The sequence below is a fragment of the Coniophora puteana genome (assembly GCF_000271625.1).
Source record: "Coniophora puteana RWD-64-598 SS2 unplaced genomic scaffold CONPUscaffold_7, whole genome shotgun sequence".
Taxonomy (NCBI): domain Eukaryota; kingdom Fungi; phylum Basidiomycota; class Agaricomycetes; order Boletales; family Coniophoraceae; genus Coniophora; species Coniophora puteana.
In genome coordinates, this window is record NW_006913059.1 from 1,242,219 (window position 1) to 1,256,380 (window position 14,162).

General features: G+C 53.1%; 3 protein-coding genes across 3 annotated transcripts; all 3 read right to left on the reverse strand.

The window, feature by feature from the left end:
* Positions 1 to 127: 127 nt before the first annotated feature.
* On the reverse strand, positions 128 to 3,611 carry CONPUDRAFT_154558 (uncharacterized protein; the record flags this gene model as incomplete). The annotated part of the gene is made up of 9 exons (XM_007771274.1): positions 128 to 2,004; positions 2,060 to 2,110; positions 2,168 to 2,343; positions 2,400 to 2,446; positions 2,507 to 2,682; positions 2,739 to 3,137; positions 3,186 to 3,310; positions 3,363 to 3,431; positions 3,493 to 3,611. 9 exons carry the CDS (start codon positions 3,609 to 3,611, stop codon positions 128 to 130), a joined length of 3,039 nt encoding a protein of 1,012 aa, XP_007769464.1.
* A 1,011-nt stretch (positions 3,612 to 4,622) lies between these two features.
* CONPUDRAFT_57397 (uncharacterized protein) lies at positions 4,623 to 5,003 on the reverse strand (the record flags this gene model as incomplete). Its single annotated transcript, XM_007770847.1, has 2 exons — positions 4,623 to 4,906; positions 4,970 to 5,003. Coding segments are annotated over 2 exons (318 nt in total), but the record flags the coding sequence as incomplete, so codon positions are not given.
* Positions 5,004 to 10,146: 5,143 nt separating this feature from the next.
* Positions 10,147 to 13,371, reverse strand: CONPUDRAFT_137701 (uncharacterized protein). The gene is made up of 7 exons (XM_007771275.1): positions 12,997 to 13,371; positions 12,717 to 12,943; positions 12,618 to 12,664; positions 12,393 to 12,571; positions 12,282 to 12,332; positions 11,331 to 12,222; positions 10,147 to 11,271 (listed from the first exon to the last, which is right to left on the reverse strand). Exons 1-7 carry the CDS (start codon positions 13,349 to 13,351, stop codon positions 10,302 to 10,304), a joined length of 2,721 nt encoding a protein of 906 aa, XP_007769465.1. The 5' UTR covers positions 13,352 to 13,371; the 3' UTR covers positions 10,147 to 10,301.
* Between the last annotated feature and the right edge of the window lie 791 nt (positions 13,372 to 14,162).

The window sequence follows — 14,162 nt, forward strand, 5'->3', positions numbered from 1 at the left end:
ACAGGTTTAGCCTGGCTTATCAACACATTTTATCTGGCCACAGTCCTATAAAACATGAGCAGCTCGATTACTGATTGATCAAAGAAGTCGCTGCAGATCTCAGAGTGGGCTACACGGTCGATCTACATCAAAACATGTTCCTAGTCCAAGCTATTTTCGAGGTGTCTTCGTCGTCTAACAGTCCAGAATGAGAAGGTGCTTCTTGATATAAAGTCGAGTCGGTGAAGTGGTTGCTCCGATCGCCGATCGGAACGGGGAAGCTCTGGGAAGAGGAGATAGAAGCACCAAACATTTGCTGGAACTCGAGCTCAAGCTCGTCAGCATCCAACGGGTTCGACTCGAATAAGGCCATTGAGGTAGATGTGGTAATGCCAGAGTCGAGCGAGAGAGGCTGAGAGCTCTGTAGGTAATCTGACGAAATTAATGGTGTTGAATAACTGAAGGGGTCAGGCTGGCGTGGTTGTGTCTCATAAGCTGCCTGAAGCGGAGGGTGGTCCCCGCCATCAGCTGTCAGAATTGACCAGTCAGACTGATTGACTGTCCAAACCGGCACTTCGCGTGTCTGTGAGAAGAGATCTTCAGGTTTGGCGACATCAGCGGTATTTGTCGAAGATGTTTCTCCACCGGAATCCAAGCACGAGTTAGCCATCGTAGCCCCGATTTCCGGTGGAGGTTGAGGTGACCCTGTTGAGGATGCTATCCTCGCGACGCTCCGGGCCCATGCACCAGCGAATGAGAAATCCTTCAGATCACGGTAGAGTCCCATGATGACGTCAGGAACGTCCTCAGCCTCGTCTACTTCCTGTCCCACATCAGGACGAGTGCCGAAGAAGACCTCCGGGACGCGCTCGTTCGAAATGCCCTCGGCTACTTCCTTAAGCGTTGGGACGGAAGATGCGTGTGCCTGGACAAAGGATTTAGGCGAGGAACCGAAGCTTCCGAAAGGTTCTGCCTTCAGAGCTACGATAGCGCGTCGTATGGTGTATAGAAGCGAGTCGGGGAGACCAGGGTATGACCAGGACAGCACTTCTGATACGTTCAAAAGGCTGAGATTGGGCTTGTCAGCTAAACTGTCCTGCGGCGGGGAGAGGGCATCGTACCATGCTAGCTCAGCTGCTTTCTGCTTTCTGCTCATGCCTGGCCCATCATCATCTGTCGCAGGGGACTCAAGAATGATCTTGGCCCAAAAGGCGAGGGAAGAGCCACCAGTTTCCCGCAAAGAAACCCGGGGGAAAATAAGGTAATTGAGTTGCTGAAGCATCCTAGCCTCCCAGTTATACTCGTACGGAAGCGGCTGCGATGAAGAGCCAAAATTGTGCTCGTTTTGAGAACCGTCGCGGTTTGACTGAGAAGAAGAGGCCGTGGTTTCTGGAGAAGGCCCCATAGGTGCGCTAGATGTAGAACTTCTACTCGTGTTATGGAATTTGCTAGACGAGGGGATAGACGACCTGCGTATTGAGAAGCCTAGCTCAGTTGCCCATGCCGCATGAATGTAGGTGCGTGAAGCTTTTAGCAGATCCAATGCGTGCGGCAATAACGCCTTCCGAATGATACGCATGAGTATTCTCAATCGGTCGGCATCGTCCCCTGGACATGCAAAACCCTCGTCGATCAAGTACAGTCGCTCTTGAAGGTCGGTATAGATGGGAATAAGGATAACGCCTATCGCATTCGTCAATACAGACAGATATCCCCGGGCAGTGAGCTGAGCACGCAGCTCGTCTCGCGCCGAATGGATACCCTCTATGTTCAATGTCCCTTGGAGTGGGCCGTTTTCAGCGTCCATCTGATCCTTGAGCATTTCGTTCATCTCGCCGGGCTTCTCTCCAGTTACCATTATGATCGATGCACCACATCCCATTTGGCGACGAATAGTGACAGCAGGTGGAGAAAGCAAGTTTTGGAGCCTTGCGTTCATGGAGTTAAGCAGACGCTGGAGATGGACGAGTGAAGAAACCAAGTCCTCAAAGTTCGAGAAGTTGAACGCTTTCCGGTGTCCTCTCTCTGACATACTGATCAATAACGTGAACTAGGGGCTAGTGTTTACGAAATAACCTACGCAATGACCATTCATAACCTTTTCTGGCAAGCTCCGAGACATAAAAGGCGACTGAACAACACTCTACGTTAGGCATAACGGTGAAGGAGAAGGGAACTGAAAACGCACAAGGTCGGATAAGGCACCACACACTCCCAAAGTCCCACCACTCATACCGGTCTTCTTCGCCTTCATAGGCATCTCGAGGATGCGGATCAGCGATACCGAACGTATCTGCGTGTTCCAATAGCTTCTCTAGACAGACTGGTCTAGGCCCAGTGATGAGCTCTTCATCGTATACCGTACTATTGGGCCAAAACGTCACAAACCCAGACGCATATACGTAGACAAACCTGCTTACTAAGAGCCAATCTGTCCGAGGGCAGCAGCTGACAATGTTTCCCTCATCTGAACGTTGATTGGCTATTTAGAGGATGGCTGTGAAGGATAATGGGTCATGGCACTTACAATCTCTATGCTCCACCCCAGTACCGGACCGCCTAACGTACTCCCATCCGTGGCTTCTGTAGCATCGGTGCCCTCTTTGGAAAGGCGCACTTTCGCGTTGAGTTGAACCTCTTGTTTCTTTCTGATCATGGAGATAAATGCGGCCATCCACGGAGAGCCCATAGGGTGCTTGCGTCCTGCCACGATAGCAGTCAACAAACGGACAGTGCACCACACTGGTCAACAAACACACGAGTTTCAATGAGCTGAAGCATGAGTAGCGCAGAGAGGGTTTCGTTGGATACGCCTTCTGATCCGTCTTCACCGGATCCCGCCAGCAACCTCAACTGCCACGCACGTTCTATCGCGAGTTCTTGAAGGCGTTGGACCGCATTCTGGCGCTTTCGCCCCCAGTCAGCCATAGACAGTCTGGCCAGGGATTGGGAGTTGAAAAAGGAGCCCATCTTTGGCGGGTCTGGACCCGGTCCAAATAAGAGAGGATGCGAGGAGTACCGAGCCGATAGAGCCAGAATGCATAAAGCTAAGACCTGGGAAATGGGAGGAAGGAGACCGATGCGCCGTCCCTTAGCCTCGAACATCTCGCTGAGGGATGCTCCCGGAACCAGAGAGCCACGAGGTAGTTTAGAATACACTGAAGGACACTGAGATTCGGTTACGAGAAGAGAAGAATATTACGTACACTCCAACAAGTGTGCGGCGAGCTCCCCGGAGAGCTCAAATTGCACCAGGAAGGTCTCCACTTTAATGAGGGGTGAGGGGGCCGCCAGTGTCTCATGGATTGGCCGAAGAGTACCAAATGTAGCCCTTGGGGCCCTCGTTGAGCCAACTGCTGTTCTTGAAGAAGTCGAGAGCTCACCTTGCAGCCTCTATGCGTGTCCCAGTCCTGATTTTAGCGTTTTTGCGGAGGACCTGTGTCGTCCTGCATCTACATGTGTTTCTTCGTGATGAGCTATGACCAGAAAGCTATCCAGTAAGGACACACTTACACCACGCCTTTCGAGCGGCAGCGAGGACACGGGTCGGGAGGAGGTACAGGATCGCACTTGACGCGTCGAAGTTTGCATACGTCGCAAGCTGGCAGCCGTTTCGTCTGATCCGGAGGCATGTTATAGATGTGCAGAGAAACGTATTGTCGGTGGTGCACAACACGATGTCCGCACGTTCCCTAGGGCTTTTGTCTGCATCGTGACAATGTTTATCTTGGCTCCGCAGACTCCGAGCAGAAGGAACGTCCAACCGATTTACGGGTTTCACGGGTGCGAGGGCGTGGGAAGGCTGATTAAAGGCAAGCCCCTGTTTGCCCCCGTTACTTCGCTGCGCTGTTCAGCAAAACACCATCTCATCATAACTTCTGTCCGCCCTCTCTACGAACCTAACCAACCCCTTCGAACCTACGGGGATGACATTTGGCGGAAAATCAGAAGCTGTAGGCAAGTCCAAATCAGCATGCTAGAGGCATAGCTATCATTTGAACCTCGTGATCCTAGCGAACCTAGGGTCGAAATGCTGGTCGAAATGCTCCAATAATCCCTGTACCTTGTCCCCGGACCACAGTTCTACGTCCGAATGGTTAACGCTAAGCAAGAAGCTGTTAAACATATCTAGGCCTAGAATTGAAAGCACTAAGTTCACCGCAACGGTCATAGACCTTCAAGCATTACCTCCCAAACCCATTTTAGCCCCTATCCTGGCCTGAGTATGTTGCGGGGGATGTACAACACTTTGTGTACTATATGATCGGTGAAGTGACAGATCAGGCCAAACAGGCCCGAGACTGAAATCAAGGTCGAGTGACAGGGTAGCCTTACCACCGATGTTGTGTACAGAAAGTGATATGCAAGCTGTGGAGTCACCAACCGCCCACCAGTCTCAGCTATGCCTGGCAAGACTTCGAGCCTGCGTTTCCACGACTCTGATGCATTACACCAACATCACACAGAGGGGAACTTTTCCGTCGTTGGCGAAGCCGCAACTCGATGCCAGAAGCGTCAGGATGTAGATTTACATTTGCGAGAAGAGTCTAAGAAGTGACAGAGAAATGCGGAAGACCGGGTCTTTACTCAATGAGTGAGACACTGCGAAGTATTCTCACCAGAACACAAAAAACTCGTGTCGATCATGAAAGGCCTTTCCCCTTGCCTTTGCCCTCCGCGATAGAGCCGCCTCCCCGTTCCTGTGCGTTGCCCAAATCATCGTCCTCACTCGGAACATGTTCATCATGTCCACTGTTCCCAGCCTCGGTCACTGATTTACCCCGGAGAAGAACTAGTTCCTTCAGCCAGTTGTTTTCTTTCCTGAGTTCGGTGGCCTCCCGCTCGAGTTCATCAAAGCGCCCAGCCAGATCGGAGACCGTGCGTTCGAGACGGAGAGTCTCTTGTTTCTTCTTGAGGCGAGATCGAGCTGTGGGCGATATCATTCGACCGTCAGCAACCACGTAAGAATGAGATTCAACGAGCAACGCACCAGAGGCAGAATTATTGCGATACCGTTTATCCTCTTCTCCGTCCCTCTCACCATCTCCATGTACATCGGGCTCCGAGCCAGTGCCTCCCGCACGCGAAGGTCCAGGTGAAGGTGGCGGCGGGGTCGAGCTGCCTGAAGTCTGATTAGGAGAAGGTATCAAGTTGTTCTGATATTGATAAGGCGTCCAGGGCTCCGAAAACGCCAGTCGATCATGGGGAGGATTGCTGTAGGGCAATGGGCACGAGATGTCGGCAGACGCTTGCAAGGACGTCAAGTGCTGGACGAGGTAATTGTACGTCTCTGGAGGGAGCGAAACGGGTCCACCGGTAGGAGGCACATAGGCGGGTAGGTTCTGTAAGTATCCGCCTGCCTGGACGTACGAATGTTAGGGGGGGAATCTGGTTTGAAATGAATCACACGTACCTGAAAGTTGAGATTACTCGCTGGCACAGATTGAGACTGAGCACTGTGACCGCCGTCATTCGCCGAGAGAGGATTATGCGAGCCTTCCATAGGGCAAGAACATGATCAGAACCAAGCCGTCGCGTCAACGCTAGGAGCACTTAAGGGCTAAATGAGAGTCGATCGGGCGTCATTTTGTGACGTGACTAGGGGGCTTGATGTTGCAATAATGACCATAACGCAGCACAGACGCGCACATACATGGACACCAATAAAGCGAAACAGCCGCAGTATCTCGTGTCTGAGAGAAGCCATATGACAGAACTTTTGCCATAAGGACATCGCGTCTATCTGTGAGCTGGACGCGGTGAGGAATTTCATTTTCATGATAAAATAAAATGATTAGACCCTGTCTTCGCGATTTGCGCGTTTACGCTTGCTGTGTGCGTGATCGATCCCCACGATCCCCATATCGCCTGTGTAGTCAGCTCTCGCCAAACATGCGAGGCGTGTACCGACTCGGAGGCGGTGAGAGGCAGCAGTGATAGTCAATACTGCGTCATGTTGATAAGATGTTCATCGTAGTCCCGGCGGCCGAGGATCTGCTTGCTTGTGAATGCACCTGTCAAAGCAGAGGTTGATAACTCCGATCGGTCAGTTCGGCGAGCCCGGGGAATCTACCTCTGCGAGTTAGTTTCTTATGCCGTTTGTAACGAACTTGAGTTGCACCGTAGCACGCCTCGCCGATTTGTCGATATCATAACCTCGGAAGGTCTGTAGAGTCTACCGAACAGTAGCTGCGCATCCTTAAATAGCGACAAATACATAACAATGTACACTATGTGACATAACAGCGAGATCTAGATTTCGACGAGACAATTCGGAATTTCCTCCAGAGCTTGTCACACGTCATGATCGAGGGCCAGAGAAGCTGTCGTAGGGTGATCGACGGATACGTCGTCGATCACTAGAAACTTTGTCCGTGATTGTAATCGAGGGGCCTTGTGAAGGCACCAGAATTAAGCATCCGCTGGAACTCATCATCAAGCTCGGCGGCGGTGGGGGCATGACGTTGAATGTCGGAGTTGGTGACCGGTTCCAAGGCCTGGTTGAAGGGAGGACTGTAGAGTACTGTCTCGGGTAAAGGCGGGGAATGGTATGTCAACTGCGATGGAAGCTGACCGGTGGCGAACGTAGGATGCTGGTCCTGTACGGAAGTATCGAAGGTGTCAGTCGAGTATGACTGCCAGTCTCGTGGTTCAGTTATCCAACTCTCGCCTAGCTGGCTGTTCGATTCCGTCCCCGAATGTAGAGTATGAAGCATCTGCGTGTGATAGTTTGTCGCCGCAGTTCCTGCGGAGGAATGTGGATGATTCATAGCAGGGTCTATATAATCATGCCAAAGAACAGAAGTGCTTGACTGATCCTGAGAAGTAAGCTCGAGAAAGCCAGATGCATCTGCCGATAAGGTGTAAGTGGGAACATACGCGCTATTCGCCTCTGAAGAGGTATCGCTGAGAGAGAGCCGAACAAGATCCTGGGTGAGGTCTTGAATGACACTGGCGACACCAGGGGTTGCCTCGGTGCCGAAACCGACAGCTCCTGAGCCACCGAAGAAGATATCTGCAACACGTTCGTTTGGGATACCGTCGCGTGCCTCCTTAAGAGTCAGAATGGATATAGTGGGTATGGTATTGGGAAGCGGCATAGTCCGAGAGGATGAGCGTGACGAGCTAGACGAGGTCACGGACGAGCCGTCAAGGTCGCTCGAACTTTGGGGTGCTTCTCCATTTGGCGTGAGGGCATAGATCGCAATTTCCATCGAGTTTACGAGGAGATCTGGCAACGGAGGATATGTCCAAGAGAGTACTCTTGCTATGTCTAGCACGCTATAAGGAAGCCAACATGAGGAGCCAAGATACGAAGCTGTGAGGAGTATTGGCATACCTTCGCAGTTCCTTAACCTTTTCAGCCCTCGTCATCCGCGTACCCCCGTCTTCGATGACGGGTGAGTCGAGGATAATCTTCGTCCAAAACGCGTAAGACTCTCTCCCAGTCTCACGCGAGTACAGACGAGGAGGAATGCACGAGCGCATGAGTTGAAGTAGCTTCGCTTCCCAGCCGAACGTGCTCGGGTATGCCAACGGGATAGGAGAGATCGAGGATCGCACCGCAGGATCGCTGTAAGAAGAAGCGCCGTAGGTAAGATCCGGCGTGGTGGACGAAGACCCGATAGTTTGCCATGAACGGCTGGGAGAAGAGTCTTGCGAAGAGCTTGACGCAGACCGAAGAGACGAGGACATTGATTCTCCAAGAGTAGCCACTCGACCCATGTACACGACGGAGCGGATATCCTTCATCATCCCTAGCGCATGAGGCAACAGTGCTTTTCGGACAGACAGCAGCAACTCTTCTAAGAAACACTTATCATCACCAGGACACCCGAAACCTCTGTCAATGGCGTGAATGCGTTCCTCCAGGTCGAGATATACCGGAACAAGGATGGCGCCCATGGCCCCACGAACGACCATGTGGTACGTACGCGCGTAAACCTGAGCGCGAAACTCGTCTCTGGCAGAGTGGACGCCCTCTATGCCATCCGATCCTCTCAACAGGTCCGGCTGTTCACCTGTGTCCCGCGCGTCGTTCTTGAACATATCGTTGACTTCCCCTGGTTTCTCTCCTGTAGCCTGCGCGAAACCGCCACCGCGCCCCGTACAGCCTCGGACCTCGACAGCAGATGAAGAGAGGAGCACATTCATTCTTTGGTTCATGAGGTCTAGAAGATGTTGGAGGGGAAAGAGAAAAGCAAGTAGATTTTTGAGACCCGAGACGTCAAAAGGTTTGCGCTGCCCTCGGTCTACGGAATTATGTCATATGAGAGTGCATCAGGCGCATTTGTAGGTGGTGGGAACTTACGCAGTGACCACTCGTAGCCTTTTAACGCGACCTCGATCATCCGATACGTGACTAAAAGGGTTCCATCAGTCAGTTAACGCCCCCAACATGTCAATGACACCTCGCTTACATGGTCTCACAAGACAGTAGAAGCTTCCAAAATCCCACCATTCGGCGCGATATTCCTCTCCACCGTAGTTTGCTCGAGGTGGGTGGGGTTCGGCTATCCCGAACGAGTCTCCGTGTTCGAGCACCTGCTCAGGAGTGGCGGGCTTAGAACCAGAGAGGAGCTCCTCGTCGTAGAGAGTGCTGTGCCATACGTCAACCAAAATGTCGAGGGATTCAGAATAACGAAAGACATACTAGGGGCATATCACTCCTCGAGCCGCACTCGAGAGTGCTACTCTCATCTAACATAGTGCAAGTGAGGTCAACGACGGCTAACTGATGATTGGACGTTAAGGACGTTACAATTTGCATGGACCATCCAATCAACGCTACTCGAGGAGCACTGCCAGCTCCGAAGCCGTCAGGACTATTACCGGTGGGCGATGCAGATGCAGCCCACGCCCTGCGCATTGCCTCAACTTTCTTTCTGACCAGTGATATGAATGCTGCGTTCCACTGGAAGCCACTGTTCGGCTCGTTCCCTGGGAAAAAAACATATGTATCATGTTTCAGCCAAATATACCCGGCGAACGTGGTACATACGATCAGCGATCGTGTCCAGTAGCAGGCACGCAGCAGTCGCCTCGCTGCTCACGCTTTGAGAGCATTCAAAGCATTCTGATGCGTCTCCGCTCCCAGTGATGAGCCGTGCATGCCACGCACTTTCGATCGCGAGGTCTTCGAGTCGCTTGCATGCGTTCTCGCGCTTTCGCGTCCATTCGGTAACCGCCGCCCTGTCAATCGAGGGGTCAAGCAGAAGCTGAGAGAGCCGCGGTGGTGGAGGGCCGGGGCCAAACAAGAGAGGGTGGGACGAGAAGCGCGACGATATAGCTAGGACGCAAAGCGCGAAGACCTGCGTGGTCCGCGGGAGTATGGCGATCCGCCTTCCACTCGCCTCGAACCTCTCGTTCAAGGTGGACCCGGGTATCAGGTTATCACGAGGGATCTTTGAGTAAACTAACAGCTCGAGAAGTTCGAGTGAGCCTTGACGCAAGGTCAAAACGAACTTGGGGACGCACGATCCAATAGGTGAGCAGCTAGCTCGCCAGAGAGCTCAAGCTGGACCAAGAAGTTCTCAGCTCGGACCAAAGGGGCGGGCGTAGTCTCATGGAGAGGTCTGATAGCGCCAAAAGTGGTTCTTCGTACGCGGTGGTCAGCCAGAGCCAAAAAAAACACAAACAAGCAATGAACTCACCGTGCAGCCTCGATCCGTATGCCCGTCCTCTCCTTCGCTCTCTTGCGCACAACCGGGGTCGTCTTGCACCTGTCTTGCCAATTCGTCCAAACTTCTGAGAAGCTCTAAACCAAAAGGCTCACGCAATGCACTTCACGATACACTGAGGACAGGATCCGGGCGAAGGAACTGGGTCGCACTTGATGCGCCGGTGTTTGCAACCATCGCATGCGGGAAGTCGCTTGGGGGCATTTGGGCTCTTGTCTGGGGGCATGTTGGAGTCAAGAGGGAAACGTAGGGCATCCGTTGTTCAAAACATGATACATCAGTATACACAGAGATTTGAGGACTGCGATGGGAACTTTTATGTTGCCATTGGTCCGGTCGCAGGAAGCCGCCGAAATGTCAGAATGCGACGTCTGCGCAACTGCGGGCCGGCAACAGGGGCTTTAAGTGAACATCCTCTCACGCTGCACCGCTTGCTTGCACAGCCGCAAAGTTGACCAATCCAATGATCGTCAACGATTGGGTGTATGTAGAACTCTGCGGAAACATTTATTATTTCAAGTAAACTACACTTTGATATATGAGTATCATATACCCAAGGAATTGGTAGATCTATCCAGCAAAACGCCTCCTCTGACCCCGACGCGCCAATATCCTGGTTACTAGCCTCCCAATGGCGCGATTCTAAAACCCACTCCAATTGAAGCTTTCCAAGTTAAACCCTTGCGAGGCCAAACGATCCTGCGCTTCATCCGGCTTGCGACCGCCAAATATCCGCTGAAACTCATCCTCGAGCTCAGCTTCGGTCGGATAGCTAACAGGGTCTGATGCAGCCGCTGACTCGTGGTCCAAAGAGGCCACAGGAAACGCGGAGAGCGAGTCAGGCTGGTATCCTTGCTGGTGTAGGGACAAAGCCTCCTCGGTCAAGTCTCCAGCGTATGATGGACTCTGTTGAGCGAATCCCTGAGAGCTCCCAGGTAGCGGGCTCGCGCCTTCCCAGGTCGGCAACGTATAAGAAGGGTGTGACGACTCTGGTTGAGCGGCGGCATTCCACACCTGGTTGACGGAAGGGGCGTAGTTCATAGTGGGATTGAACACACCGACATCTTGTAGCATAGACGACGGCTGGGAATGCGATGAAACGGTAGAAGGGGACCGGAGAGAGGAAGGACCAGCTGCGAGCATGTTCAAGTACGTATTCCTCGCGTCGTTGGCCATTACCTGTCCCGGTGATGCATTCACCGAGTCTGTACCGGTGTGGCTCGAAGCTTTGTCAATCTTCAGTCTGTTCAGGTCCAAACAGAGATCTTCAATGAACCGGGAATCTCTCTCGTGTCCCTCTAGACCCAACCCGGTGGCCCCACCCCCGCCGAAGAACACGTCCGAAACCCGTTCGTGTGGGACGCCCTCCAACACCTCCTTGACTGTGGGGACCGCTTCCGCGGGTGTGACTTTGGGGATAAGCCCTGAATAACGATCGGAAGCATCCGAAAGTGCTCCTTCGACGCTGAGGTCCGAGCTAGAACCGGGGCCAGCAGTGTCCTCGGATATGCCCAGCGCCTTCATACCTTCATACGTCTTGTGAACTTCGTAAATGAGATCATCAGAAATAGTGGGGAACGCCCACGCCATGACTCTTGCGATGTCTAACAGACTAAGATAGGACATCATCAGACGACCGCACGCGATATATGCAGAAGCACAACTACCCACATTCGAGTCCCGGCGAGCTTTTCGGATCGGCTAAGATCTGTGCCCCCATCCTCAATTGGAGTGGAACTCAGGATAACTCGGGACCATATTGAGAATGGTTCCTCCCAGCTCGGGCGACCAAACAGATGAGGAGATGTGCACATGCGGAAAATCTGCATCACCTTGCCCTCCCAGGCGAACGAAGATGGATGGAGCAGCCCGCTGTCGAGAGGTAGAGTCTGAGTCTCGGAGTAGGGGACAGGCGTGGGCGTAGTGACAAGGGCTGTGATCGGCGTGGTGGCATCATCAGGTGAAGGAGCTCCGTTGGGGGATCGTCCAAGACGCAGAGAAGCTTGTCGAAGCGATTCACCGGCAGACGTGACCCATGCGAGGTGAACGACCGAAGTTAGGCTCCGCAGCATAACAAGCACGTAAGGGAGCAGTGCTTTTCGTATGTTGTCCAGTATGCTGCTCAGACGCTCTCTATCATCCCCTGGACATCCGCGACCGTTGTCGATTGCCTGTATTCGTTCCCAAAGGTCATTGAAGACAGGGAAGAGGATGGCGCCCATGCAAGCTCTGAGGAACAGGTGAAGCGAGCGTGCCACTTCCTGGGCGCGAAGTTCATCTTTTGGAGAGTGGATGCCATCTACTCCATCCGTGCCTTGTGTCGGCGCGCCATCGCCAGCACGAAAACCGTTCTGAAACAGCTTTGTGAAAATTGCGTGCTCGTCCCCGGTCACGTGCTGAGAACTGCCACCGCGTCCTGCATAGCGTCGGATGCCGACAGCGATTGGAGATACCAGCATAGCCAGCCTTTCTCCGGCCAAGTTCAGAAGCCTCTGCATTGGAATAAGGGAGGCAACGTAATTCTCGAGCTTCTTCGCGTCAAGAGGTGAATGATGGGACCGGGCTAGGAATGAATGAATGCAAGAATGAATGTCAGATTCAGCTTACAAGACAATCACGCACCCAAATGGAACTCGTAGCTTCCCAACGCAATCTCAGTCATTCGATAGGTGACTAGTGTCCAATTGTGTTGGGCGTATGGTCGAAACAAAGGAGCAGAAGGTAGAAACGTACGTGGTCGAACGAGACAATAGTAAGCCCCAAAGTCCCACCAGTCCGTTCGGATGACTTCTCCTTCAAGTGGATCTCTGGGATGGGCTGGATCACTGAGGCCAAAGGACGTCGAGTGCTCTAGCACAATTTCCGGGACCGCAGGAGGCAAACCCATGACTAGTTCTTCGTCGTGAAGAGTGCTAATACGCTTGTTAGACGAATCAGACTAAGAAGATATGTACATACTATGAACACAAGTGCCCCCGAGAAGCGGCAGATAGCGAATCTCGCATCTGGACAAGACATTCAGCTACAAGTCGTAGCTACGGAAGAGCCGTAACTCACGATGTGGATAGACCAAGCCAAACCTGCATAGCGTGGGGAACGTCTGGCTAGTCCCGGGCCAGGGGGTGAAGGTCCCGAGCTAGAGGACGAACCTAGAGCAATCCCGGTGCTGGGGGGAGAGTTATAAAAGGATGGATCCCACTCAGCCTTGCGCCTCGCTTCAAGCTTTCTCCTGAGTAGCGAGACAAACGCGGCGTGCCATATCTGCCCTTGCCCCAGAGCATACCCTGCTTGGCGTAGTAAGCAACAATGAACGAGAGCGGCGCCAGGATTTACGCACGATCTTCAATGACCGCCAGCAGCAGACAAGCAGCCATCTCCTCGTCTTCGCTCGAGTCTCCACCCTGGCCTCTGAGCAGCCTCGCGTCCCATGCACTCTCCAGGGCCATCTCTCGTAGTCGCCGGCATGCGTTCTCGCGCCGCCGGCCCCATTCAGGCACTGAACCGACGCCAACCCGCGAGTCGTCAAATATCACACTTAGGAGTCGCGGAGGTGCACATGAGGTGCCAAACAACAAGGGGTGGGACGAGATGCGTGCGGTCATTGCCATTGTGCCGAGTGTCAAGGCCTGTGATGTTCGGGGTAGCATGGAGATCCGCCGTCCGCTAGCCTCGAACTTTTGGATGAGAGACATTCCCGCGACGAGGAACTCGCTGGGGAGGGTGGCGTGGACTGTCACGTGAACTGTCTTAGGAATAAGTCGCAAACTCCAACAATGTTACGCACGCGAGAGTAAGTGGGCAGCGACTTCCCCTGACAGTTCGAGTTGGGCCATAGATACCTCGGCTGGTACCAGGGGGGAAGGTTTCGCCTGGATCCGGGGGAAAGTAGTGCCAAAGGCAGCCCTAAGCACTGGTAGTGAGCACGCATGATCACTTCGAACTTAGAGTGGGGTAGATGGTCAACCTTGCTGCCTCCACTCGCACACCAGTCCGACTCTTCCGGCCGATTGAGGTCGTAGTACATCTGCCACTTGTGAACAGGATGACCCTCAAGAGGCGATATAACGTGGACTTACATGATGCCTTTGGAGGTGCAGCGTGAACACGACTCAGGTAGGGGCACCGCATCGCACTTGACACGGCGGAGTTTGCACGCGTCGCAGGCTGGAAGGCGTTTTTTGACGTCTGGGGGCATCCTGATGGTGGCAAGAGGTGTTTGGCCAGCTTTAACCTAGGCATTGAAGATAAGCAAATTTCGTATCAGCGCACAGCAGCGTCATCGCATACAGCCTAGCCAACTGACTATGAAGAGACGGGGAGTAACCGCAGCCGATCATAGCATCGGGATAATGACGCCGAGCCGGCTTCTTCGGTGGAAACTTCCGAAGTTCACACCCATAGTTGCACGCAAGGTTGCACGCTGGCACAGTCTTAGCATCTAGTAGGGACCAAACCTATACCTTGGTCAACAAGGTGCGTCTTGCGGCTCGGCCTCACAGAAAC

Bases quoted from the DNA above. Each gene is read 5' to 3' on its own strand.
- CONPUDRAFT_137701 (XM_007771275.1), bottom strand. From the start codon at position 13,351: ATGTCTCTCATCCAAAAGTTCGAGGCTAGCGGACGGCGGATCTCCATG. The intron at 12,333-12,392 runs GTACGTTTCTAC...ATTGGACACTAG, and splicing joins CTATTGTCTCGTTCGACCAC to TCACCTATCGAATGACTGAG. The intron at 11,272-11,330 runs GTGGGTAGTTGT...GTCCTATCTTAG, and splicing joins AAGCTCGCCGGGACTCGAAT to TCTGTTAGACATCGCAAGAG.